The 27,172-nt window shown below is 42.0% G+C and overlaps 1 protein-coding gene across 1 annotated transcript in view; it reads left to right on the top strand.

The window, feature by feature from the left end:
• Positions 1-27,172, top strand: part of PTPRT (protein tyrosine phosphatase receptor type T) — a 556,684-nt gene that overhangs the window by 305,856 nt on the left and 223,656 nt on the right. Inside the window, exons 8-9 of the mRNA XM_066624691.1 lie at positions 21,679-21,975; positions 22,483-22,592. Of these exons, the coding sequence (XP_066480788.1) occupies positions 21,679-21,975; positions 22,483-22,592 (407 nt within the window). The remainder of the gene's footprint in view (positions 1-21,678; positions 21,976-22,482; positions 22,593-27,172) is intronic.

Raw genomic sequence — 27,172 nt, 5'->3', positions numbered from 1 at the left:
TCAAAGCTTCCTCATGCCCTAAAAAGAGTATTAATGTTCAGTGCTTCAACTTATTTAGAGTATGAGCCTTGTAGCACTACTTGGAGTTCACGAAGTGGGTGGGGACGGGGGGTGTGTGCTAAGATAATGTTATGCAAAATTTTCCATAGCTAGCCCAAAGATGATCAAGCTCTAACCCAACCCAGAGACTTTATTTTATTTAGAGTTCTTGGTCACTGTTTGAGAAGTAGTCTTAAGACACCTCTCTCTCTCTCTCTCTCTCTCTCTCTGTGTGTGTGTGTGTGTGTGTGTGTGTGTGTGTGTGTGTGTGTGTGTGTGTAAGTAAAGGCTTCATTTTTGTTACAGAAAGGCATAAAATTCGTTACATTGCTTTGCTAATTTGCCCCAAGTTACTTTGCTTGCAAGGCCTCTTGTAGCAGTTTCATGCCTTTCTTTGCCCTCTAGTACAAGCGGGACTAACTGTAGCTGGTGTGGATGATGCACACAACTACACCTCCTGCTGTGTTGAATGTTGCATCCGGAACAACTCAGAGCATATCTTAGTAATAGAAGCATTCAATCATGCATTTCTTGCCATATGACCAGGGAAAGATTACAGGCATTTGAGGCATTTAGAATCACTTACAAGCAAGCCAGTTTCTGGGGAGGCAATTAATCCCTTGCATTTTCATGAAAGCTTCCAGGTTTTCAACAAAATATATTTGGTCTTAAAAGAAAGACCAAAATGACTTAAAATACACTGGATTTTGTCAAGACTGTATTACGGCCCAATCCTGTCCAACTTACTGCATCCTGCGGTGGGGAAGCAGTCATGGAGGCTTCCTCAAGGCAAGGGAACATCTGTTCCCTTACCTCAGGGCTGCATTACGGCTACATTGGTGCTTGAAATTTGGATAGGATTGGACTCTCAATCTCTTGTGGCCCGCACAGAGCTGCTTGCCAATTCACACTGGGATGTACCAGCTGCCCTGGAAGCTACTTTACCTTCAGATGGCTCGGTATATTTAAAGGAAAAGAGAGGACAAATCCTCAGTGTTAGAAGGTTCTGCTTTAGCACTGGAGTAGGAGAGGGAATTTTTGAAGGTCTGGCAAAGAGACTGGTTTGTCGAAAATGACATAAGTTTGTGGATGAGGTCAGAAGTGAACTGGAGACTTCCTGGGTCCATATTCTTTATCCCTCGGATTGGAAATTGTTGCCAGGAAAAAGTGATACATAAATTCATTCATTCATCCATTTTAAAGAGTTAAAGACCACTTTTCTGGCAGTTGGTGTACAACACAGAAGTAAAACATACAAAATATATAACATCTGAATAAAAAAAAATTAAAATAAAACCGTTAAGGGTGCAATCCTAACCCCTAACTGACATAATGTCAGTGCTTTCCAACACTGGCATAGCGGTGCCAATGGGACATGTGCTGCATCCTGCAGTTGGGTGTCACTCATGGAGTCCTCAACGTAAGGAAATGTTTGTTCCCTTACCTCAGAGCTGCATGGCCCTTATGTCAGTGCTGGAAAGCACTGACATAAGGGGTTAGAATTGCACCCTAAAATAGATAAAAAAATAAACCAAGATATAAGAGCAGATTAAAATGTAAAAGAGCATAGCATAAAAGAAGCAATGTGAATTGAAAAGGGATTCCTAGGAATTTCCTCCCTCCTAAAAAGTCCAGTGAAACAGATAGGTCTTTAAACTGTGCTGGAAGTCGTATAATGTGGGGGGCTGCCCACAAGTCTACTTGATTCCAGAGTTGTAGTGCCACAACAGAGAGGGCCCTGCATCTTGCTGCTACCTCCTTGTCTTCAGATGGCGGCAGTAACCTAAGAAGTGCCCTCTCTATTTATTGTAATGCTACATTGTAGTATTATTAAATATTACATGGTAGTATTATTTTCAAAGGAATGAACAATAAAAGAACAAAAAGACTATTAGCATTAAAGTTTCAGGGTCAATGCTCAGGAGCTAGAGGGGAAAAGTATAATTCTAGTACGTACCACAGAGGGATAATGTTTATAATCGCTTCACTAAGATCATGTCCCTATCTGTTAATTAATGAATCCAATAATAACTGGCTTTGTTTTGTCTTTGAAAGTGTTTATATTTGTGATAAAGGAGCCCCCTAAGTAATCCACGTAAGCAGTTTTTGGTTTTTCTTGTTAGCATTAGCTGTTTGACATAATCGTTCTTTCCCTGGGATTGTGGTGTTCTTGTTCTTTGCAAGCCATCGTTGTACAAATATTTATCAGCCGGAAACTGCTGACATAACTATGGCAGAGGACTTTTGTCAGCAACTTATGTAAATGGACACTGCAAATATGAAAAGGCATCCCTTGCCTGGCTGTTACTAGTAATGCCTCACTTTATGAATATTTTAAATCACTTGATGAACATTAAAGCCTGGAAAGCAGAACTGTGAATGCAAAAAGATCCACTCTTATTAGTCTGTCTAATGTGTGTGTATAAAAACCCAATTACCCATTTATGCACGTTTTGTTGTTTGGATATATTGCAACATTAAGAGAAATTGAAAAAGCAAGAGGGGTTTTCCAGAAGTGCAGGCTGGGGCCATCCTGAAGTTTAGTCAGCAATCTGTGAGGAGTTGACTCTGACTCTTTGCAGTAGGTGCCTTGATGGTCTTGGAAAGTAGAATATCACCTTATGCACTCCCAGTGACTCGAGTATAGATGTTTTCCTGTCCTCTTTTGAGTACTGATAAGGTCAAATTCACGCATTACGGTTTTAACTGAATGCATAATGGCCCAATCCTATCCAACTTTCCAGTGCTGATGCAGTTGTGCCAAAGGGGCACATGTGGGCATATTCCTGTGGTGAAGGGGCAGTCATGGAGGCCTCCTCAAGGTAGGGGAATATTTCCCCCCTTACCTCAGGGCTGCATTGTAGCCTAATTGGCACAGGAAGTTTGGATAGGATTGGGCCCAAAGACACTTAAGGTGTGCACCTAACCTGGGGATGCATTCAAACAGGTTTTCAATACCCTACGCAGATACATTTGCCAAGGAGTCCATACTGACTGCAGCCACTCCTGAGTGTATAATCCATGGAGAACCCGCTCTGCGTGTAATGTATGAAAAATCCCTTGGCATTGGTGATCAAAAGGACTAGCCCAGTGTTTCTCAACATTTGTCCCTCACTGTATCACTTTGCATGGTCCACCTACTGGAAGTACCAGTGGAAGAAACTGGCAATGATGTCATCACCAGTTACTTCCAGATTGGGAGGCCAAACGCAATGCAAAAAAGACCAGTAAGAAGTTCAGGGCGGATGGAGGGGCTTTTTCAAGCACTCGAAAAGCTCATGCTGGAGCTCTGCCAAGTCTCCTGCCACTGTTTGCCCTGTTGCATTATGGGTCTTACTGCCAAAAGGTGGGGGTCTGGGAGTACCATGTGTACCATCAGACACCACTTCAAGTAGCACTGGTGGTATCACTGGTTGAGAAACACTGAACTGGGCCTTAAGTTCCCTATGATTATTCCCTTTGTACCTTCCCCCTTGCTTAGGTTCACCATGGGAATATTGTGTATTGGAACAAAACTCAGTCTTCTCACTCCGTACAAAGCTGATCAAGCCACATCCATGATGTGGATGCCAGTCTGGCAGAAGCTGGTAGGAAAATCCTTTATGTTTTTTGTTTGTGTTTACTGTGAGTTAGCCTGACAGAAAAACAAATAGTTTGTCCATGCAGATTGCGCAGTTGAGAACAAAGCCATCGCTGTGAAAGAGAAATGCTTATCAACAGAAACAATCGTTTGATTTTTGTGGCTGTTTCCCCCCCCCCCGTATAATTCAACACAGCAATTATGAAGACGTGTCTCCATGTAAGCAATGGTTTCCACAACCTGCAATCCAATGCCTCATTACATATATTTGTGTGTGACTTGCATACTACAGCCCAGAGGTTGTATATGAACAGAATCAAATCTACCTTACCTATCCAAATTATGGAAGCTGATTGAGTCCCGACGATACTGATGATACTGGCCCATATATTTTTAAATGCCTTGAGCCATCATGTTTTATCTTTTGCTTTCTGAAACCCGAGAAATCTGCCTGCTCTGTGGCCCCATTTCCACTAACTTATTAATCACCCTTTTATAATTAGTGCTTAGAATAGTTAATAATGTCTGCTGAATTCTCAGCTTTGAAATAAACCTAGTTCTGTGATTGTAGGATGGATACGCTTTTAATAAAGTCAGTAATTATCTTTTATTGTTGCTGGTTTATTTTTAATTGTTCTTTTTTGTTCTTATGTAGTTAGAGAACAATAAAGTGTTAGGTATGAAAAGGAATGCGCTATTTTTAAACCTTTGCATAATAGGACTGTAACTAGGTTAACAAGTACTAAAATATGTGGGAGTGGAACCTTGAAAAAATGGATTGAAAAGTTTTTTGCAAGAAGCCAGTCTGAAGCATATTTACATTGGGGGGGGGCAGCTCCCAAACTGTCTTGTGTGCTCACTGTGCTGTAGTTCACAGCCAAAACTAAGAACATATGAAGATTCCCATGGGATCAGTCAAAGTTTCAATCTAGTCCAACCATTTTCAACCACTGTGCTGTGGCACACTGGTGTGCAGCGAATGGTCCCCAGGTGTGCTGCGGGAATTTGGGAGAGGGTCATTTATCAATACGACCATTGGAGGATGTGAGCCCCCATTGACAGCACAGTGTGCCTTGTCAGTTGTCAAAAAGCTGATGGTGTGCCTTGACCATTTTAGTGCCTTGCCAATGTGCCGCGAGATGAAAAAGGTTGAAAATCACTGATCTAGTCCAACATCCTGCTTCCTGCAATGGTCATCCATGTGACTCTGGGAAGCCCATAAGCAGGGCTGAAGGCAGTAGAGCGATCCCACAATTATTCCAAGTAGCTTGTTTTCAGTGAAAGCCTGCTTCTGAACATGGACCTTTCATATAGTTCTTATACTAATAGCCATTTGGTTGACCTCACACTGTGAATTTGTCAAGTAATTCTTCTATAAAATGATGGATGTTCGTAGTTTTCAACACATCTTGTGGTAAAAACTGGTTCCAGCAAGTAAAGTAGAATTTCACGTTTGACCAACCTTATTATCTGATACCATGAGCCTTGAAGCAGAGAGCCTTTGAGTTGGCCCCTTCAGTACAGCTGGTCAACAGACTGGTTGCCCTGCAGTCCTTTCAAGGCAACAGGCAGAAAACTCAGGGCAAAGGCCTTCTAGCAAAAGAAACCAAACCACCAGGGCAGACGGGACAGTTTGGAGAATACTTGGCTGCCTGAATCAGCCCTACACAATAATAAATGTGTGGACATGTGTATTATATAGATGTGTGGACATCCTGACCCCTCTTCTCACTTCCTGTAGAGGCTGGATACAGTTTTCTTAAATATGGGGAGGGAGGGGAACAGTTCATCAAAATCATCTCTACACACATTCCTGAGCCTTCTAGCAGAGACCTGATTGCCATGCAGGTGAGGGAGGGAGACAGATTATTGGTTTCTGGAAAAACAGGAAGGAGAAGCTTGGAAATATTGCCTCTTGTATGTCAAATGGACATTTAAAAAGCATGCCCAGTCTGTATGGTAAGAGGTCACAACCCTAGAATATAGCCACTTAGCTTCTCTCAAGTTACTTTTCAGACCACGTTCCCTGACTATGTATCCTGCTTGCCTAATCTGTTTACTGTGTAGCTTCCAATAATTTGATTCCTTTCCTTTTAGTCTCTGTGATTTCAATGCAGCTAATTTGTTCTCATTGCTCTCAAGGGTAGGGCCAGAACAAATAGGTTTAAATTATAACATGAGAGATTTCATTTAAATATTAGGAGAACTTCCCGACAGTACAAACTGTTCAGCAGTGGAACAGACTGTCTCCAAAGGCAGTAGATTCTTCATCTTTGGAAGTCTTTAAGCCAAGATTTTTCAACATTTGTCCTCCACCATTTGTCCTCCATCATTTCACACAGTCCATCTATTTGAAGTATCACCAGAAGTAACTGGTGATCATCACCAATTACAACTGGGTTGGGAGACCAGATGCAATGTGAAATATACCAGTAAGAGGCTAAGGGTGGGTGGAAGGGTTTTTTCAAGCATGGAAAAGCATTCTATGGAGCTCTGCCCATTGAGCAGAGCCTCCTACAGACGTTTGTTGTGTCACGTTCCTGGTCTTACTGCCAGGTGACAGGGTCCAGCAAGTACCACCAGCCACCACATCAAATATCACTGGTGCTACCTGTACCACTGGTTGAGAAACACTGCTTTAAGTGAAGGTTAGATAGCCATCTATTGGGGATGTTGTAATTTTGGACAGCCTGCTCTGGCAGGGGGTTGGATTTGATTACCTTTTAGTTCCATTTCAACCCTAAGATTCTGGAATTCTGCCTTGTTTTTTTTTCTGCAAAGATCATACCACTGAGCAACAAACACTGAAACTTAGGATTTGTACTTTTGCACCTGTGGACTGTGCTGTCCCTGTGTCTTTTGGAGAGTTTACTTCCATAAGTTACTGCTTATTTCTAGCCATGTGACTCATGGTTGCTAATAAAATCCATTGTTTTTATGAAGCCTCCATTCTTGTGCCGTTAGCCAGAGATTATCTTGGTTTTCTGTGATAGTAATTTTTCTTTAACACCAACAAACCTGTCGCTGAAAGGAAGTATACTTGTGTCTTGCATTGCACTTAAGGTGAAGCAGCCTTGCTTTTTTTATTGCTCTCTTCCTCTTTCCAAGATTCAATGCTCAATCTAGCAGGACGAAGAAGTTGTTGGCAAGGGTGTTTTTTGTTATTAAGAAGGTGAAGTTGTCCCATTTATTGTGCCTTCAGGATTAAGGCAGGAGCTGATATTTCCTTGCCCAATCACTGTGAAATAGAGTGTAATTCCAAAGTCCAAATCAAGATATGTTCTCTTCCAGATTTTTGACTCTCTGAAATGACTCCACACACCCTTGATGAAGCTGGTTGCACAACTCAACTTGAATTCTGTGACTTTGCTAATTTTTTCTCAAAAATTGAAGTATGAGCATATTCACATCATCCCTAAATATGTGCAGCTATGATTCCTGCATTGTTCTCAGGGGTCACACTGGGGATCAGAAAGATCACTGCCTCATACCCATCAGGGAGCGCATTTGGCCAGGCTGAAACCAAAACTCTCACTATTGGTGGCAGTGAATGTGGCATCCAATTTGCTGTTAGGGGCTGAGCGAAGAGTGCCATAGATGGTCTAGTGCAGTGTTTCCTTAAAGCCCAAACAACACATCCCAATGGACTGAACTGTTGCTGGACACAGTTCTTTTTCTGAATATAGTCTTTAGCTATATTTTTGCATAGCAAACTGGTCTACAAAGGAGTTCCTTGGGAAACAGTTTGGGGGGCATTTTGTGCTTTGAGTGTATGCACACATGCGTGACTATAAGTGTCAGTACCTGAGAAAAGAAGCACCTTTTAAAATGGTGTCCACTTATATTTAGTGCGTAGAGAGCAATTGTCCCTTTTCACTCCATGGTGTCTTTTCCAGTGACTGCTGATGGTGTAAATTCTGCATCTTTTGTTAGATTGTGAACCTTTTGGTGACAGGGAAACATTTCTTGAATTATTTTGCTATGTAAGCCACTTTGTGAATTACTTTTTGGTGAAAAGCAGTATATAAATATTCTTAATAATACTAATACAGTATAGGATACCAGTACTGACTTGACTGATAGCTTACTTGCCCAAACCTCAAAAGTGATGAGGAAATAGGGAAGTAAAAATATGAAATTTGTGGTTTGCTTTCCTTGTAAATGTGATTTGGAGTTCAATTTACTGTGGTTTCTATAGCTTATGAGTGTTTTCCTGCCAAAAGAGTAAAGGCAACGAAGTAAGATTTACTTGCGTGATGGCTGCTCATCTCATTTCATACTAGCACACAGCTATAAGGCATTTGTTGTCCTTCCAGTTATTTATATGTTTGAGTTTTCTATCAGAAATGTGATTGGCATGGACTGAATCTTGCAAGTTCCTGATGTAAGGCAGCAGTAGGTCTGTTTCACAAATGGATGTGCTAAACTGCAGTGATGAACACAGTGGTCTGTCAATTTGACATGCCTACACAGGGCAGGTAACTGAAAGAGAGCTGTCAATCAGAATTAGAGCCTTGTGATGATTTGATTGAATTGTTTAGGTGTGGACATCATGAACTGTAGAGGTGAGTATTGTAACATGCACAAATAAGCACTGAAGTGTGTATCTGAGCACCTTTTAAACCCTACCATCTTTAACAGTAGTCTCTAGGAGCCTGAGACCTTCTAGTAAAAATTCAAAGAAGACATGGGAATCTTGTCTGTCTTAAATCCAGGAGATTCAATTCATGTAACTACTATTTGTTAAACCAAGTAGTCTACAGATATGACTATTTTGATCAAGAAAAACAACATTAACCTCTGGAGAACAAATGCTGTTGAAATTATTATTATTATTATTATTATTATTATTATTATTATTATTATTATTATTATTATTATACTTTAATTTTACCCTGCCTTTGTCCCCGAAGGGAGAGAAAAGGCGGCTTACAAAACAAGGTTAAAACACATTAAAAGCATAGTTTAAAAACAGATAAAAAAACCATAATGTATAATAAAAACAGTAGTCAGATAAAAAACTAGTCAGATAAGAGCATAGCGTAGCAAATTAGAAAGGATCAGGCCTGTAAACAGATGTTAAAAAATAATAAGAGATGTTAAAAAGATGTTTAAAAGGCCAGGAACTCAGAAGGCTTGTCTAAACAGAAAGGTCTGTTAAATTAAAGAACATCTAAAGCTAGGTTTACACACAGTTTAAATAGAACATGATTCCTTATAAACATGTAATCAGCAGGTAGTACAGAGTTAGGAACACACAAAGAGGAAGCGACTAGGAGAAAGGGAGACTGTAAAATATCTTTAGAGCATAGGATGCACATTATAGCATGGATGTGACAGGGCTTTCCCTACAATACTAAGAAATTATCTAATTGTTTCCAATGAAGCTTGACAGAAAACATGCATGGAACTGGAAGGGACTGTCAGTTCTGCTCAGGACTGTAGCTGCAGTTCTCAGGTTCAGCCGAATTAACATCACAGAGACATGGGATTTATTCTGTACAGGAACCTGCCAGGTTTGAGTTCAAGGCTTGCAGGACCTGTGAATCTTGACATGTATTGAGGATGTTCTAGTTCCTGAGATATACTACTTGGTCTAGGAAAAAAGGAAATACAATAGATTTTAACCCCGCAGCTTGAAAATGAGGCAGATAAGAGATTAGACAATAAGTTTTGAGGGGCTTTTATCCTACTTGGCTAGGATTAAGTAATCTCTCTCTCTCTCTCTCTCTCTCTCTCTCTCTCTCTCTCTCTCTCTCTCTCTCTCTCTCTCTCTCTCTCTCTGTGCGTGCTTGCACACCTTAAGGGAAGACTCTACATATAATGGTCAATGTTTTATCATTACTCTTCCACACCAACATACATACACACTTGTAAGATCTGGAGTATTGTTGCCATGGTGATGCCATTGGTAAATGGTTCTCACCCCTCTTCCCAATTCTCCTTTTGATATCTACAGACAGAGGTGAGGTTACTCTCTGCAATGGAAGAGACCCACACAGCAAGTGGTACTATATATTCCACTTATGTCAGAAATCACTGGTCACAAGGAGGCCCTAATTGAAAGCATTTCCATGACAATTGTAACATATGCAAACACCCTAATTTGCATCATCCAGATTAGTGTGTTACAAATAGGTGTGAAAACTGTAATGTCTACCAGATGTGCCTTCATGGTTCATATTACAGGTTTTATAAAACAATTGAGATAATCCGCATAACTATGACCAGAAATTTCCACTGGACTGACCTGAAGAGGCAATTCATGTTTTTCAAGATAGGAGTTCTAAATTTTAACTCCATGGGAGGGTGAAAAAGTTACAGCTGTGAATTACAGTTTAAAGTTGAAGTCTCTTTGTGAATGAGTGTGAAAGTAGAAATGATCTTGGAACCCTGGTGGAAAGCAATGAAATGATATTTTGAGCTCTGAAATGATATTGGTTGAGCTCTGTCTTTTAAATCACAGTTCACATATGTCCACATTCTTGTGGTGCAGTGGAAGATATTCCTTTATTTTGTATTCCTTTTTCTGTCCAACATGGCAATGGTTTCTGCATAAAAACATATTTCACAAAGTGCTTTAACACAGAACTTGTCACCAGTTCTTGTGTTTCCAGCTTTAAAAAAAAAAAAAGGAAAAAAGGGGGGGGGAACCTTTTCATACTCTAGATTCAAAGAGGACACCTGATTGAAATGAATACCCTAAACAGATGTGAACAGTGATTTTTTTTTTTTTTAACTGATGGGATTGTTATCTCCTTTTTCTGCTACAATACTCTGTTCTGGGAAATCTAAAACGATATAATTTAGAAAAAAGGTTTTTTTTGTTTGGTTTTTTCCCCCAAGTTTGATTTCTTTTCAGCACAAACCATTTTAAACGTTTTTTTAGTCTCTCTTTTGTACAAGAAAGAGCAACACAAAAGTGTGGTCATGGTCTCTTGTTCAATCCTTCCAGCAGTTTGAGCATCTTAAAAATCAGTTCTGCTTTCCTTATCAGGAATTCTGTTCCTATATTTGATGGAATACAGTACTTTATAGAACAGCTTCCTTATTGCAACATGGTAATAGTTACTTTCCCAATGAACAAGAAAAAAAAAAAAAAGGAGGGGGAATACGTTTTCAACCTTTTATTTTTATATCAGACAGTTTTGAAAGGTCTCTTGTCAGGCTTAGTTCTTTGTAAATAAGGGCCCAATCCTATCCACCTTTCCAGCACTGATGCTGTTGTACCAGCGGGGCATTGGCTTCATCCTGCAGTGGGGGAATAGTCATGGAGACAACCTCAAGGTAACATTTGTTCTCTTACTTAGGGGCTGCATCTGTGGCTGCATCAGTACTACAGAGTGGGTTAGGATTGGGTCCTAAGGGAGTTCAGTATGGTAAGGCCACACCTGAAGTATTGCATCCTATTTATCTCAAAAAGGATATTATGGAAATGGAAAAGGTGGATAAAAAGAGCAACTAAAATGATTGGAGCGCTTCCCTTAGGAGGAAAGGCTACAGCGTTTGGGGCTCTTCAGTCTAGAAAAAAGGTGCCTGAGGGGGGACGTGATTGAGACATACAAAATTATGCAGAGGATGGACAGAGTGGATAGGGAGATGCTCTTTACACTCTCACATAACACCAGAACAGGGAACATCCACTAAAATTGAGTGTTGGGAGAGTTAGGACAGACAAAAGAAAATATTACTTTACTCAGCATGTGTTTAGTCTGCGGAACTCCTTGCCGCAGGATGTGGTGCTGGCGTCTAGCCTAGATGCCTTTAAAAGGGGATTGGACAAGTTTCTGGAGGAAAAGTCCTTCACAGGTTACAAACCATGATGTGTATGGGCAACCTCCTGATTTTAGAAGTGGGTCACTTCTGAATACCAGATGCAAGGGACTGCACCAGGATACAGGTTATCTGGTGTGCTCCCTGGGGCATTTGGTGTGCTGCTGTGAGATATAGGAAGCTGGACTAGATGGGCCTATAGCCTGATCCAGCAGAACTGTTCTTATGTTTTTATGTAGTGCATAGAACACAAAACAGGAAGGGACATTGGAGTTCATTTTGTCCAACCCCCTACTTGGTGTAAGCAACTGCCACAGGATCCTTGACAGGTGGTTGTCATCTTTTGCTCATAAACCTCCAATACAACAGGAGCCTAATTATTCCACCCTGGACAACTTTAGTTAGGAAATTCTCCCTCTTACCTAACCTAAATCTTTGTCCCTGTAGTTTCAATCAACTGGTTCCAGTCCTGACCTCAGGAGACACAAAGAACAGGTCTGCTCCTCTTCAGATGGATCTCATATCTCCCCTTAGTCTTCTTGTTTCCAAGCTAAACATGCCAAGACATTGTTCCTCATAGGTCCTCATGGTCAGAGTTCCTAGACCCTTCACCACCTTTGTTGCCCTCCTCTGAACCTATTCCAGCTTGTCAATGCCCTTCTGAAAACATTGCAGAACTGGTTTTACTATTCCAAGTAAGATCTAATTTAGAGGCATAGGGCACAATCCTAACCAAATTTCCAGCACTGGCATAGCTGTGCCAGTGTGGCCTTTGTTGTATCCTGCAGTTGGGTGGCAGTCACGAAGCCCTCCTCAAGGTAAGGCAACGTTTTTTTCCCTTACCTCAGCATTGCAGTGCCCTTACCCTGGTGCTGGAAAGTTGGTTAGGGTTGCACCCATAGAGTCCAGATTATGAACAGTAATCATTCCATCATTCTGCGCTAATATTTGCAGACTGTACAATGGCAGAATAATATTGACCTTTTAATTCTCAATGCTCTTTTTTAATTACCCTGAGTATGAAATTGGCCTTCTTCTCAGCCGTCACACACTGGGTCGAGACCTTCATCAAGCTTTCCACCAGCACCCCCTGATCTCTTTCACAGTCATAGACTGCTCAAAATAACCTATCAGCAAAAATGGGTATATTTATTTGTGCTTGTTAGGAATTGTTGTTCAACTAGCTTTGAACCCATCTAAACAGTAGTATATCTAGCCCATATTTTACCATTTCATTCACGAGGATATTATGGGATATCTTGCTGAAATCTAGGTAGTCTATATCCACAATATTCTCTTGATCTGCTAAACTTTTCAGTCCATCAAAAAGGATGGCATGACTTGTTCTTGACAAACCCTTGCTGACTCCTAGAAATCACCCCATTATTTTCTAACTGCTCACAGGCATCCCACCAAATAATTGCTCTGGGATCTTTGTGAAATGAATGAGAACAGTTAGTCATGACAGCCGTAAGTCCTACTGGACTGGCAGGAAGTCTGGTCTAGAGGGTAGAGCCTCCGTTAGCCTGAAGATAACATCAGAAGGTTGCCAGTTCGAGGACACCGGCTGAGAATGGCGAGAACTTGAAGCACCTGACAAGCCCAGCTGAGTGATTCCACCTGCTCTTGCTGTGAGCAAGAAGCGTCTTGGCTGCCCTCCATGTGAGAGATGGAGCTGCTTGTCAGCCTGCGTGGGAAAACTGGAGGCCAAAAGTGAGACCTAACCAGGAAGATCCATCTGAAATATTGTTGGTTCTTGAAAGAGGGAACCTCTATGATTGTAAAAATCCCCTTGAGGGATTTAGAAACGCCTGCCTATGTAAACCGCCCTGAATAAAGTCAGAGGAGGAATCCGATGACCAGAAAGGCTGTATATAAATACCTAGTTATTATTATTATTATTGTTATTATTACTGATTTCAGTGGTGCTTATCCAGGATTCACTTTCTCTGTAGTGAACCCATTTTCTTTTGTTTGAAGGCCCCGTATACTCTTTTGTACACTAAGGACTTCACATTCTTTCAAGAAAAACACTACTCTTGTCATTCTGCTACAGCTAGAATTGCCCTGCTTTCTGTCATCCTTTTTGACTGATGAAGATGATTTTCTTTCCATTTTGTGATTTCTGGCTTATAGCAAGCTGTGGGATTGGGAATTTTGATTTTAGCTTTGTTAATAACAGCTATCTACTTTGTCTCCCACTGCCAGGCAAGCAGAGGGGAGGGAAGGCAAAGCTAATAGTGAAGTGTTATACGCTGAATGAGGAGCTTGAGCTAAGCAACAAAGCTAAATGGAGACAATCAGCCATTGCCCTTCAGGTTAACTACCTGCTGCAGAAGCCTAATTGCAAGCAATTGTTCCTGTCACTAATGACACAGCATTGAATAGAAGGTGTCCATATTGCTCTGAGCCCTCCAGTGCCCATCTTCTTTGACCCCGTGGATCACACATACAGCACAGTATTTTAATGGTGTAGATCCCACTGATTGAATTCTGTTTCCCAGCAGTAAGTTATATAGTCATGGTTTCAGAAGCAAAATAAATGAGCATGGCGCATAGAAGAGCACTGAAAGAGAATTATTTTTTACCTTCGATTTTGTAGCACAGTATATGCTACTATTAAAGAGAGATTCATTCAGTAATTCATGTAACATTATTATATCATTTGGTCTTTGCCTATCCATGTCAGCAACAGGTCATGGGAATCATAGAATCTTGCAACATCAAGACATGATGAAGCTCTCCTGGTTGTTAGTGATGGAAGGTAGTCAATGTGGCTGCCATTTTTAGAAGCAGTCATGGGTCTAGATTAAACATGATACAAGACACACTAAAAGGAACTGACCCATGACTCATGTGGGATTCCACATGATTGTCCTTGCATATATATGGTGTTCCTAACAACTGCACATGCACCATGTGCAGAGATCCATGACCTGGGAGTACCCAATGCTGTCACCGTAATGTTGATAATACAGAAGCCAGCAACCCGGTTTGTAATTGATGTTGAAAGCATGGAACTCCGGATAAGTTGTTATATCCACCCAGTATCATATTTAAACTAGATCTAGTTAGTTTCAGCTTTCTAGATATTCTACAAATAACAGGAAGTCATGTGGTGACTGCTTTTTCAGACAGGGGTCTTGTTAAGAGCTGAAACCCGCTTTAGATTGCAATCTGCAACATGATAGCCACCTTCAAGAGCACAGAGGGCATAGGGGTAGACGGGTAACAACATTGCTCCTACCTGATGGCCAATCAGTGTTTGCTGCTAGTGTGTCATTTTGTCCCTTCTTTCCATCCTTGTCAGTTGGCAACAGAGAAAGGGCACAATATACAGTGGCAAAAGTGGGTGGAAAAGAGATAGTGATGGCCACAACGTGCCTGAGGTCAGGTCATAGCCCCTTCTGGGTCCCAATCCATGTGTTGAAGACCACTGCTTTGAGAGATGCCTGCTTTACAGAAAAAGTATTACTTTTAATTGCCTCCATTAGCTGTTGAAATATTTATTGTTCGCATTGTGTAAACCCCTGTTGGCTAAGCATCTGTGATAACTAAAAGGATTGGATAGGAAGCAATTTCTAATGTCAAGTAGGTAAAAGAATTGATCTTTGTTCTCATCTTCTTCTGTTATTTCTAGAAATTTCATGCTAAGAATCTCTCTTTGATTAATTGCTTTACATGCTCATTCAGTTGTGCTTCTCGAAGTATTACAGAAATCGTGGGGTTGGAAAAGCTATCAGACTCTGCATGAGAAAGCTGCACTAGTTTAACTGAAGCATGTGGATTTAATATTGTTTAGTTACATTTGGGCAGATACTTGGAATGGAACCTTGAAGGGATGTTGAGTCTTATTTCAGACAAACAAACAAAATAGATTCTTAATTCCCTGGGCCTAGTTACGAGAATGTGGAGGTTGCACAAACTATTATTTTTCCAATGATATTATTTCCAATATGATTGGACTAAGACCTGGCACTGAAATTAATTTGTAAGATTTCCCTGATGAGACTTGTATTTAAAACAAGTGAAAATGAATTTACCTTTTGATTACAAATGGTTGGAGAGGACAAGAGAAGCCAAATCAAGTTTCCTGCTTGGTGGTTCAGGTAGGTTTTCCCTTCCTATGCAGGTACCTCTTTCTTGTTCAGGAGAATGAGGGTGAAGCTCCATAAGTACTTCATACCCCCCCCCCCACCACCACTTTTTTCAGCACTCCAGGAAAGCCAGGCTAAGGCAGGAAAATGGGGGCACCACATTGGCTGTTGCACAAGTAGGGGCCGGGTAGGCTGATGTCCTGAAGGATGTGTACCTTCTGCAGTCAGTCTGTCAGAATTTTTGACACCCACCCTCCCATGAACAGTCTGAAATTAACTGTCAGGGTAGGAAGTTTTTGTTGCCAGCCTGACTGGCCTTGGCTGGTGATTTTTTTTTTTTTTCACTTACCCAGACTGGTGTGGTAGGGTGTTGGTTTATACGTTTGGGGTTATTTGGCTTTGGTCACTTGGGCAAGTGACATGTAGGCAGGGTAGCCAGGGCAATAGGAAATCTGGTATACATTCTGAAGTCAGTAAGGTCAGGGGGCTTAGACAGTACTTGTTTGGGTCACTGAGGCTGGCTAACAAGCCCCTAGGCTGAATTGGGCAGAGGACAATTCTGGGCCTGGCCTCTGGGGTATCCGCTTGTCCAGCTGCCTCAACCCCTCTGGCAGTGGTTTTCAAATATTTAGCATTGGGATCCACTTTTTATAATGAGAATCTGTCAGAACCCACTGGAAGTGGTATCATGACCAGAAGCTGACATCATCATGCAGGAAAATTTTTAACAATCCTAGGCTGGAATCCTACCCACACTTACCCAAAAGTGACTATCATTGTTAAAAGCATCTACATAGTAGCCTCTTAAAAGTACAGATCTGTAACATTCCCCTAAATGCAGTCACATACCAGTCTAATATATTGAAAATAAAATATTGAAATGAATGGGGACCCACCTGAAATTGGTTCGTGACCCACCTAGTGGGTCCTGACCCACAGTTTTGAGAAACATTGCCCTAGGGCTGGGGTCGGCAACTTGTGTTTTCAGAGCTGCATGCGGCTCTTTCAGTCCTCTGATGCAGCTCCCCAGTGGGGGCTGGAAGCGGGGCGCCTTCCCCTTGGCAACCGCCCAGCCAGCCCAGCCCTGAGGGCGCCTCACTCCGGTGCGTGCTCTCCATGCCCCACTGCGAGCAGGCGCCCTTCGCCCTGCAGTGGGCAGGGGGCTGAATGGAAGAGGAAGAAGTGCGGGAGAGGCAACGCTGCTGAGGCGATGGGAAGGAAGGAGCGAGGTGAGCTGCATTCCTTTCCACACTTTCCTGGGAGGAAGCCCCATTCCCTCTGCTGGGGCTGACTTCTGAGGAGACAGGCGGGGAAGGGCTCTGAGGCTGCAGTCCTTTCCACACTTTCGTGGGAGGAAGCCCCGTTCCCTCTACTGGGGCTGACTTCTGAGGAGACAGGCAGAGGAGCCTGTCCACACTTCCCAGGGAGGAAGCCCCTTTCACTCTACTGGGGCTGACTTCTGAGGAGACAGGGAGAAGATGGTTCTGGTGTTATGTGAGAGTGTAAAGAGCATCTCTCTATCCACTCTGTCCATCCCCTGCATAATTTTGTATGTCTCAATCATGTCCCCCCTCAGGCGCCTCTTTTCTAGGCTGAAGAGGCCCAAACGCCGTAGCCTTTCCTCATAAGGAAGGTGCCCTAGCACCTACAAGGGAGCTACAAGAAGGGGCTACATTATAAAAATGGGACCTGTAAGAGGGGAGCGCATTATAAAAGTTGCATATACAAGAGGGGAGTGCATTATAAACTGGGACATACAAGGGGGATTAATAACTATAAATCTCTATTGTATTGAAAAATACTTGTCGTTAGATTTTGTATTTCATTGTACCTCTTTTACATTACTGTGGAAAAGACACAAAGATGACTATTTACTGTTGGTCAGGATTTTCTGCTAGGGAGGGCACCAGCCCAAGTCTTGCCTATAACACCAAATTGGCTAGGGCAGGCCCTGGGAAAATAAAATAGTATTTAATTTAAATGTATTTTATTTTAGCTCTTTCGTTTTTTATATGTAATTCTAAATTTAAGATTATGGTGATCTTGTAACATTAAAATATGTTACATATTGTTTTCTCTGTAGCAGTTCATTCATTTCAAAAATGCAACACATTATAGTTTTTTTTATACATAGCATAAAGGTAAAAAAAAAACTGTATATGCAGTGTTATCTTCATTTTAGATGTCAAAAGGGTTTTGTGGCTCCTGAGGTTTTCTTTTCTCCAGAAAATGGGTCCAAATGGCTCTTTGAATGTTTAAGGTTGCCGACCCCTGCCCTAGGGGTTGGTGCTGTGATACCTGTGGTGCCGTTTCCCCCAAATTAGTAGACGGCACATGTGTGTTTGTGTGCGGAGGGGTCATTTTAGCTTGTTTATAACATGCTGCAGGTTTTCTGATTGTATTACTAAAGTGACCTTTATCCCAAGCCTTTGTCTGGTGTGCTCATTTCACACCAGAAAGTGTGAAGTGAAATGTGCCTCTGTACTGCAGTAAGGTATGGAGGAATCCCTACCCACTTTCTCAGAAGAAAAGCGGAAGCATATTACTGAGCAAGACAGAAAGCTAAAGCCTTGCCTAAAATGAGTTTTACTAATGTCCCAGATCCACTCTTTGTAACATCCCTATATCAGTACCATTCTGGGGAGGGCTCCTGTGCCTTTAAAAACTGCATGATTGGCAGAAATAATGTAACAGGTGCAGCATTTCTATGCTGGGGCTTGCTGCAGCTGTAAACATTCCTGCCTAACATAAATCTTTTAAAGGTGTAGGAGTCCTGCCAGAACAGAGGTGATGGATGACCTTAGAACTGCGGTCATTTTTCTTGAACTTTGGGAGTGCCCCACTTCCATGTGAGGGATTTTTCTTTTGCATGTTTAGAATTTCAACCCGTTCTTGTTAAAATGTGGTTTTAAAATAAATATGAGTATGGTGAGGTTGTTTTTGTTTTTAAATGGTCCTCCATTTTACAGCTAGAAACAGCACACCAGGTATTCAACAGATCCAAGCCTTGTTCACAAGCAGTAACACAAATGTTTAGCTGACGATTTATTCCCCAGTGCCTTTTCTAAAAAATTCTACTCTTAGCACCAAATGTGGCTTTTAAGGACAAAAAAAAAAAAGACTGTAGATTTCCTTCATTCTGTTTCTGTGCATTTTGGGGAAAAAAAAAGTGGGTTTTTTTCTGAATTCACACTGGGAAACATGGAATTAGCAAGCAATATATTTTAATTGCACTTTGAGATTCAGGAATTATGACTGAAATTATATATGATCTTCATTACATTATGCATGCACATATGCATATCCCGTAATGAGCAGTTGGTGACTAAAATAATTGAGATTTACCTAATCTAACATTGAAGGGCAACTAACAGTCCAATACTATACATGTTTACTCCGAAGTGTGTTCTGTGTGGCTTATTCTCAGGAAGTGTGTATAAGATTGCAGCCCAAGTTATTATACGTACATAAACACACAGGCCAACACACATACATGCAAAATGCTTGCAGTCTCTCGCACACAAATAGGCTGGGGGAGTACTGCTTGCAGTTCCATTCTGAGAGAAGGTGGACATAGCAGTTATTGAATGTGAATATACAGGCGTGCACCACTTAACAACGGATCTCATAACAACAGACCGCATATATGACGGTGGTCAAAGCACACCAAGGGATCAGGCAATCAGGTCTCCTATAGCCTGCAGCAGAGTGTCTGTTTACACAACAGAGAGGCTCTTAATGCAAAGAAGAAGCAGTCTATCTCCAGTAGCCTGTGCATCCAGCAAGTGTCTGGCAGGGAGTGTCTGTTTACACATCTAAGGCACTTGATTGGGTGGGATGTTTGCTTAACAATCTAATTGCATAACAGCGGAGATCAGAGAACGTATCCATCGTTAAGTGGGATGTACTTGTACTGGGAATGATTTATTGTTCACGTACCCCCCAATAATACAAGTGGTTTGGATCAGCAAGGGGCCGCTGTTTGTTTATAAAATATGTATAATCTTGCAGCAAGTTCTAGCTCTCCTCATGCTCCATTCCCTTTTAGTGCAGGTTCCTTCCTTTCTTGCAAAGGAGACGTCAAGCTACTGCCTATTCCACCTTCTGAGCATTTCTATCCTGACTCGAAGTTTTGGGGTGTTAATTGACATCCAGGTTTATCAACAAGTTTATTGGGGTTGGGGTCATGAAACGTAAATTGCAAGGTTGTGACAAATTATGGGAATGAAAAAGGTTGACGACCATAGGACTAGAGCACCACCAGGTAGAGGGGGAGGTATCTGGTATACCCCTTCAGGTACCAGGAGATTGTGTTCCATTTCAGCTCAGATTCTTAACAATTGTGCTAAACTAGATTTCCTTAGAGCCAGGCATCAAGACTCTGATAAAAGGTTCTAACTTTTTCTGCTCTCCCTAATGAGAATATTTGGTTATGTGAAGAGTGCTGGGAGGGCATAAGGGGGGCAGCAACAGGGGCATGAGGCAGATAGGGTCCTGGGATGTGGGTGGGATCAATGGTGGGTTCCCAGTCACATACTTTATTCATTTGGATCATGGCATGAAAAAGACTGAAGAGCACTGACATTACAATTAGAACATGTATCAAACACACACACCTATTTTTACTCTACATCTCATATGAATTGTATAAGCAATTCTGGATATCATCACTAAAGTGAATCCTTTTCCTGCTCTGCAGTGTTCATTCAAACACTGTTGATTATGTGTTGCGGAATGTGATAACTAACCAGCAATGATGCTACATCTGTGCCAGACACTCATGTGTGAGGTCATTAGGATCTGTTAGCTAACTGTGGGCACAATCCTAACCCCTTATGTCAGTGCTTTCCAGCACTGACATAAGGGCAATGCTGCTCTGAGGTACAGGAACAAACATTCCCTTACTTTGAGGAGGCCTCCATGAGTGACCCCCAACTGCAGAGTGCAGCACACGTCCCATTGGCACCGCTATGCCAGTGCTGGAAAGCACTGACATAAGGGGTTAGGATTGCGCCTTGTATGTCCTCTCTCTTCGCTTAACTTGCCTGTATTAGAGGTGATTATGAACAGGGAGTTCAGTCACACCGATTATAAACGTGATCTGTATATACATTTTCCAGTGTACAAATTGTGCACAAAGAGTCCTGCAGCCGTTAGGGCATGTACGCTCAAGTGTCTGTGAAGATAGTAGTATCACTAGGCATGATTTTGACACTACTTCTTGGCATGTAACTTTATCCAGAAAGACTGATGCAGGACTTCAGTTGTTCCAAATTGAGATCCATGTGGGAATTGAATTTATGAATGAGATCCATATACAATTGGATTCCTGGCTCCTATTTGAATCCTTACTTTGGCTTGGGTGTGCGATGACCTTTTTTCACCAAAATAGGCAAACCTGAGCAATTATAACCACACTTTTCCACACGTTTTCAGAAGGCACTGCAAGCCAAAGAGATTTCAATTGTGTCTCCTTTTAATTCTTCTCCCGAATTAACTCTGCCCAATCATGGCTGAAAAGTACCAGGGTGTGCAGGGTGTAGAAACAGCATTGCCATATATCAAGGTAGAAGATGCCTGAGCACAGCTTGATGGAATTTTAGGACTTGAAGAGTCCTAAACTGTTCCACTGAACATGATCTAGACTAATGCTGCAAGTGGGGTGAAGACGCACCATATAAGATGCCTGTAGAGTAGATAGCACCATGTTACTCCAGGAAATGAACCAAATTACAAACTATATATTCATAGTTATTTGTTCAAAGCATTTTCCGAATACCGTTGCAGAATTCCTGATAGGGTAGTGAGACTTAAATGCATTTTTTTAATTAAACAGCTTCCTAGAGATAGCTCAAGATCTGTTTGTTCCTGAGGCAGAAAATCTAAATGGGGCCCTCCATAGTAGTAAGAAGATAATAATGAACTAAATAATTGGCAACTTGCTGCCCCACAACTTTAGTAGTGCCCCAAAATCTGCCACTTGAGACAAGATACCTACTTAACCTATGGTTCCCTGAAGACTTTCTCCATGTAATTTATCTGTTTATATGCCCAACATATCTGAGGGCATTTAGAAGTCTTAGGAGCAAGATCTTAGTACATTAATATTGGGAGCCTTCACCTGTGAAGTCTGGAAGGCTACATTGCTTGCATACATGTTTACCTGGATGTCTTGTGCTTGTTCTGCAGACCCAGTACATGGTCCCCAGAATGTGGAGGTTGTTGACATCCGATCTCGGCAGCTGACATTGCAATGGGAGCCCTTTGGTTATGTTGTCACCCGCTGCCACAGCTATAACCTGACTGTCAATTACCAGTATGTGTTCAACCAGCAGAAGTATGAAGCGGAGGAACTCATTCAAACATCGTCGCACTACACTTTGCGAGGATTGCGCCCCTTCATGACCATTCGACTGAGGCTGGCTCTTTCAAACCCAGAAGGCAAGATGGAGAGTGAAGAACTGGTGGTGCAGACTGAGGAAGATGGTAAGACAGAAAAAGTTTAATGACTTTTAAACAGTTTGAGCCTTAGGGTCAGATTGAATGTGCAGGTACAACAGAGATTACCCAGTGTCTTTCTGGAAGAAAGCTCAACTAGCGTCTTTCACAACACACTATGAAAAATGTGGCAGACAAGTAGGCTTCATCATGGCAGCTAAAGAGCCGGTAGTTTCAAATGAACTTAAGTACAAGTGCCAAGTTGGTAATGAGCATTCCTAAGGATTTGACCCTCACTCTCTATATCCTGTAGATTTCATAATTAAGAATCTCTCCACAGGAAGCATACAGAAATAAATACATACAAGGCACCAACATGGATAGTACAACAGAGGCACAGAGCATATCCCGTTCCAGATGATATCCAAATTGAATGTCCCATATTTTACAACAATGAGCAGGCCTGAGTGTTCCCTTTTCAACTGCACAATGCAGTGACTCTTAAGGAAAAAGAGGCGGGAGATGTAGCTATCACCTTTTTTATTTCCTTTTTAGTTCCTGGATCTGTTCCCCTAGAATCTATTCAAGGAGGACCCTTTGAAGAAAAGATCTATGTTCAATGGAAGCCACCAAACGAGACCAATGGGGTCATTACACTCTATGAGGTAAGGGGAACAGATTGCCCTGTATATGTACCCATGTATGCACCATATATGTCCTCCCTCAATGGCAAATGTATAGTTGGTGTGCCTTTTTAGGCCTATGTGATGTTATCTGACAAAAGGATTGGGGGTTGTTGTGGATATCTAATATTTATGTCCAGTATTGGAGAGGGCTATCTCTTTTCCAGATGAGTGAAGCTGATTATAGCCTATCTGAGGTTTTAGTGGAGGGGGTTTAGAGGAGTCTCAGCTACCTTGTGGCTTGTATCTGGGACTGTGGTGCTCCTCAGAGACTTTAGACTGACGGTGGTGTTATCTTAATTGGTGGCAAAGCAGTGTGAAGCATGTAGAATAAATACTAATCACAGGGTGTGGAGAGTAGTATTCCTCAGTATATGTGCAAATGCACTTGGAGCAGAGGTGAAAGATGTGCATCATAACTGTAAAAAGATACCATCATTTGCCCATATTTTTGGTAGCTGTCTTCAAACAGTAATTGAAACTTAACCAAGTTAAGGTTAACTTAACCTTTTCTGGGTGGGCTCTGACTTTTTTCCAAGTGAAAGTGTTGCATGTGCTTTCTGATAATAAATCATCATTTTATGGCCCACAGACCACATTCAATACTTTAACTTTTCACTGTAGTATATTTGTTATTAATCTGATTATCCCAATTTTCTTACAAGAAGTCAGTGTGGCTCATAATAAAATATAAAGGACAAATAATGGTGACAAAAAACAAAAACAACAAACCCAGTAAACCAGCAACAATGGCAAAATGATACAGACCTGCTAGTGCCCATATAGTGAAGATGCAGAGGGAACACACAAACACACACAGAATTTCACTCTTTGTGTTGTGGTCACTATAGCTGTTTAAGTAATGTGATTTTTGTTAATGAGTCTCTTTATTTACTACTACTACTACTACTACTACTACTACTACTACTACTAATAATAATAATAATAATAATAATAATAATAATAAACTTGATTCTGTTCCTTGATATATTTGTTTTGCCTGTATCGTTATGTTCCCTTAATTGGGGGGGGGGGGGTGTGTGTGACTTGACTCACTTCATCAATTGACACCCAAAATCACACATTTGTAGGTAAACTTCCCTGGGGGAAGTTATATTGTCCCAATGAATTTACAGCATATAGTCTGAAGTTTTAATACTTATAGGTTAGAATGTCAAACGAGGACTGTGAGCACCTGGGTTCAAAACCATATTCACCCATGAAGCTCCCTGGGTGACCTTGGACCAGTTGCTGTCTTTCCTTTAATGGGTTGTTATGAGGATGATGGAAAAGTGTGAAAACTGCATATGCGGGGCTGGCCCATCCATGAGGCCAGCTGAAGCAGTTGCTTTAGACAGCAGTTTAGTGGGGAGGGCGCCCATCTCTGTCCACCTGTTTGCCTCCACTACTCCTCATTCTCCTTCTATACCCTGGATTGGAAAATGAAGATGGTGGCAGAGAAGAAGAAGAAGAAGAAATGTGGAAGTGAGGAGAGTGTTGAGCTGAACAGGGGTGTCCAAACTTTTTGGCAGGAGGGCCACATCATCTCTCTAACACTGTGTCAGGGGCCAGGAAAAAAAGAGTTAATTTACATTTCAAATTTGAATAAATTTACATAAATGAATATATTAGAGATGGAACTTATAGGAATGAATAAAAGTCTTGCAATAGCTCATGGCTTATAAACGTCCTTGCACAAAGCAAGGCCAGCCTTTCCTTTGCTGCCACTGCTGCATCACAGACATGAAACAGCAAACAGTGGAGGGAGCCCTTGTCCCACAGCTCACACGAGAGGTCAAACAATTGGCCTTCAGGCTGAGAGCAGTTGCATTGGGCCAGCATGGGCTCCTGCAAGTCTCTGGAGGGCCAGAGTCTCATTAGAGACTGGGGCTCCCAGTGGGCCGCATTGGGAATCCTCAAGGGCTGCAAGTGGCCCCAGGGCCGGGGTTTGGGCACCCCTGAGCTAGAACGTTGGAGACTGGGAGGAGCAAAGGTTGGCACACCATCAGGTAAGGGAAGGCAGCATTCGACATGCCTTAAAGGGGCAGGGACAAGTGCTTCCACCACTGTATTCACTGGCATTTTGTGGAAATATAATGCCTCGTAAAGATGCATCAGGCAGTAATTCATCAAAAGACTGGGGTAGCTTCACCTTTTGAATTTCTACCTGGATACATTCTCTCTGAAACTCAATATCAGGCTGAAAAACCAAGACAAAGTGTGGGCGTATGGAGTTTAATTTGTAAGGCAAGCATAATGTAAGACACTGTACAATGCATTTACCATTTATATGACATAGAAGTTAAGGTGACCACCTAAACTTCCAATTCCAATGCTTTTTGGAGCATAAGAGAAAATGGAAATGCCTTAACTTTCAACGTAAACTGAAGATTTTTTGGTATTTGAAACTAAAACAATCTGCAGAATAAAAAAGCACTGTCCCCTTTCAGAGAAGGCAGAGTAGCTCAGTAAGGAGCTGTGTTTAATGAAACAATGAAAAGAACATAAAAGTGGAACCAGGTGGACTTCCTTGGGGCAACATTCTACAAAGTCAGAGCCACAGTTGAAAAGGCCCTGCACCTTGTATTCACCAGCTGAACCTCAGTTGGCAGAGAAATGCAGAGCAACACCTCAGATTGAACAGCCTATGCAGGAGGAAACCAATAGGAAGCCAGTGAAGATCATAGAGATCCAGAATAATATGCACCAGTCAACCAGGTCCAGACAAGAACTGCAGTGGCGTGCTAGACCAATTGAAGCTTCCAGGTTCTTTTTAAGGAAAGTCCCATGTTGAGCATATTATAGTAATGTCTGGACATTACTAGTGCATGAATGACTGTGCTCAAAACATTTTTCCTCTCGTAAGGAATGAACTCAGTACATTTATTTGTGTGTGTTAGGGTAAATCCATGCATAGTTCAAAGGGGTTCACGGGCCATGCATCGCTACCCATATCAAAGGGAGGTTTCAAAATCGTATTTGTACAGAGGTTAAAGTTTGAACTTTGGTGTTTGCCTTTGCATACAATATGATAGTTAGAACCCTCATGTAGATTAGATGCTCTGGAACATTGAATCCCATCCAGGTTCTAACTATCTGCATCCTCATATCCAGATTACGTGTGTGTGTGTGTGTGTGTGTGTGTGTGTGTGTGTGTGTGTGTGTGTATAGTATATCTGAATACTAAAATTGCATTAGCTACCTGTCTGGACTTTCAGAAGGCGTTTGACACGGTCCCTCACCAAAGGCTACTGAAAAAACTCCACAGTCAGGGAATTAGAGGACAGGTCCTCTCGTGGATTGAGAACTGGTTGGAGGCCAGGAAGCAGAGAGTGGGTGTCAATGGGCAATTTTCACAATGGAGAGAGGTGAAAAGCGGTGTGCCCCAAGGATCTGTCCTGGGACCGGTGCTTTTCAACCTCTTCATAAATGACCTGGAGACAGGGTTGAGCAGTGAAGTGGCTAAGTTTGCAGACGACACCAAACTTTTCCGAGTGGTAAAGACCAGAAGTGATTGTGAGGAGCTCCAGAAGGATCTCTCCAGACTGGCAGAATGGCCAGCAAAATGGCAGATGCGCTTCAATGTCAGTAAGTGTAAAGTCATGCACATTGGGGCAAAAAATCAAAACTTTAGATATAGGCTGATGGGTTCTGAGCTGTCTGTGACAGATCAGGAGAGAGATCTTGGGGTGGTGGTGGACAGGTCGATGAAAGTGTCGACCCAATGTGCGGCAGCAGTGAAGAAGGCCAATTCTATGCTTGGGATCATTAGGAAGGGTATTGAGAACAAAACGGTTAGTATTATAATGCCGTTGTACAAATCTATGGTAAGGCCACACCTGGAGTATTGTGTCCAGTTCTGGTCGCCGCATCTCAAAAAAGACATAGTGGAATTGGAAAAGGTGCAAAAGAGAGCGACTAAGATGATTACGGGGCTGAGGCACCTTCCTTATGAGGAAAGGCTACGGCGTTTGGGCCTCTTCAGCCTAGAAAAGAGACGCTTGAGGGGGGACATGATTGAGACATACAAAATTATGCAGGGGATGGACAGAGTGGATAGGGAGATGCTCTTTACACTCTCACATAATACCAGAACCAGGGGACATCCACTAAAATTGAGTGTTGGGCGGGTTAGGACAGACAAAAGAAAATATTTCTTTACTCAGCGCGTGGTCGGTCTGTGGAATTCCTTGCCACAGGATGTGGTGCTGGCGTCTAGCCTAGACGCCTTTAAAAGGGGATTGGATGAGTTTCTGGAGGAAAAATCCATTATGGGGTACAAGCCATGATGTGTATGCGCAACCTCCTGATTTTAGGAATGGGTTAAGTCAGAATGCCAGATGTAGGGGAGAGCACCAGGATGAGGTCTCTTGTTATCTGGTGTGCTCCCTGGGGCATTTGGTGGGCCGCTGTGAGATACAGGAAGCTGGACTAGATGGGCCTATGGCCTGATCCAGTGGGGCTGTTCTTATGTTCTTATGTTCTTATGTCTGTATTTTTTTAAGGCCCTTTTGATACAATTTTTAAAAAGAAGGTAGAAGAATGATCTTGTATGAATGTGT

This window comes from Tiliqua scincoides, chromosome 4 (genome assembly GCF_035046505.1).
Source record: "Tiliqua scincoides isolate rTilSci1 chromosome 4, rTilSci1.hap2, whole genome shotgun sequence".
Lineage (NCBI taxonomy): Eukaryota > Metazoa > Chordata > Lepidosauria > Squamata > Scincidae > Tiliqua > Tiliqua scincoides.
This window is presented reverse-complemented; position numbering and strand designations above follow the sequence as displayed.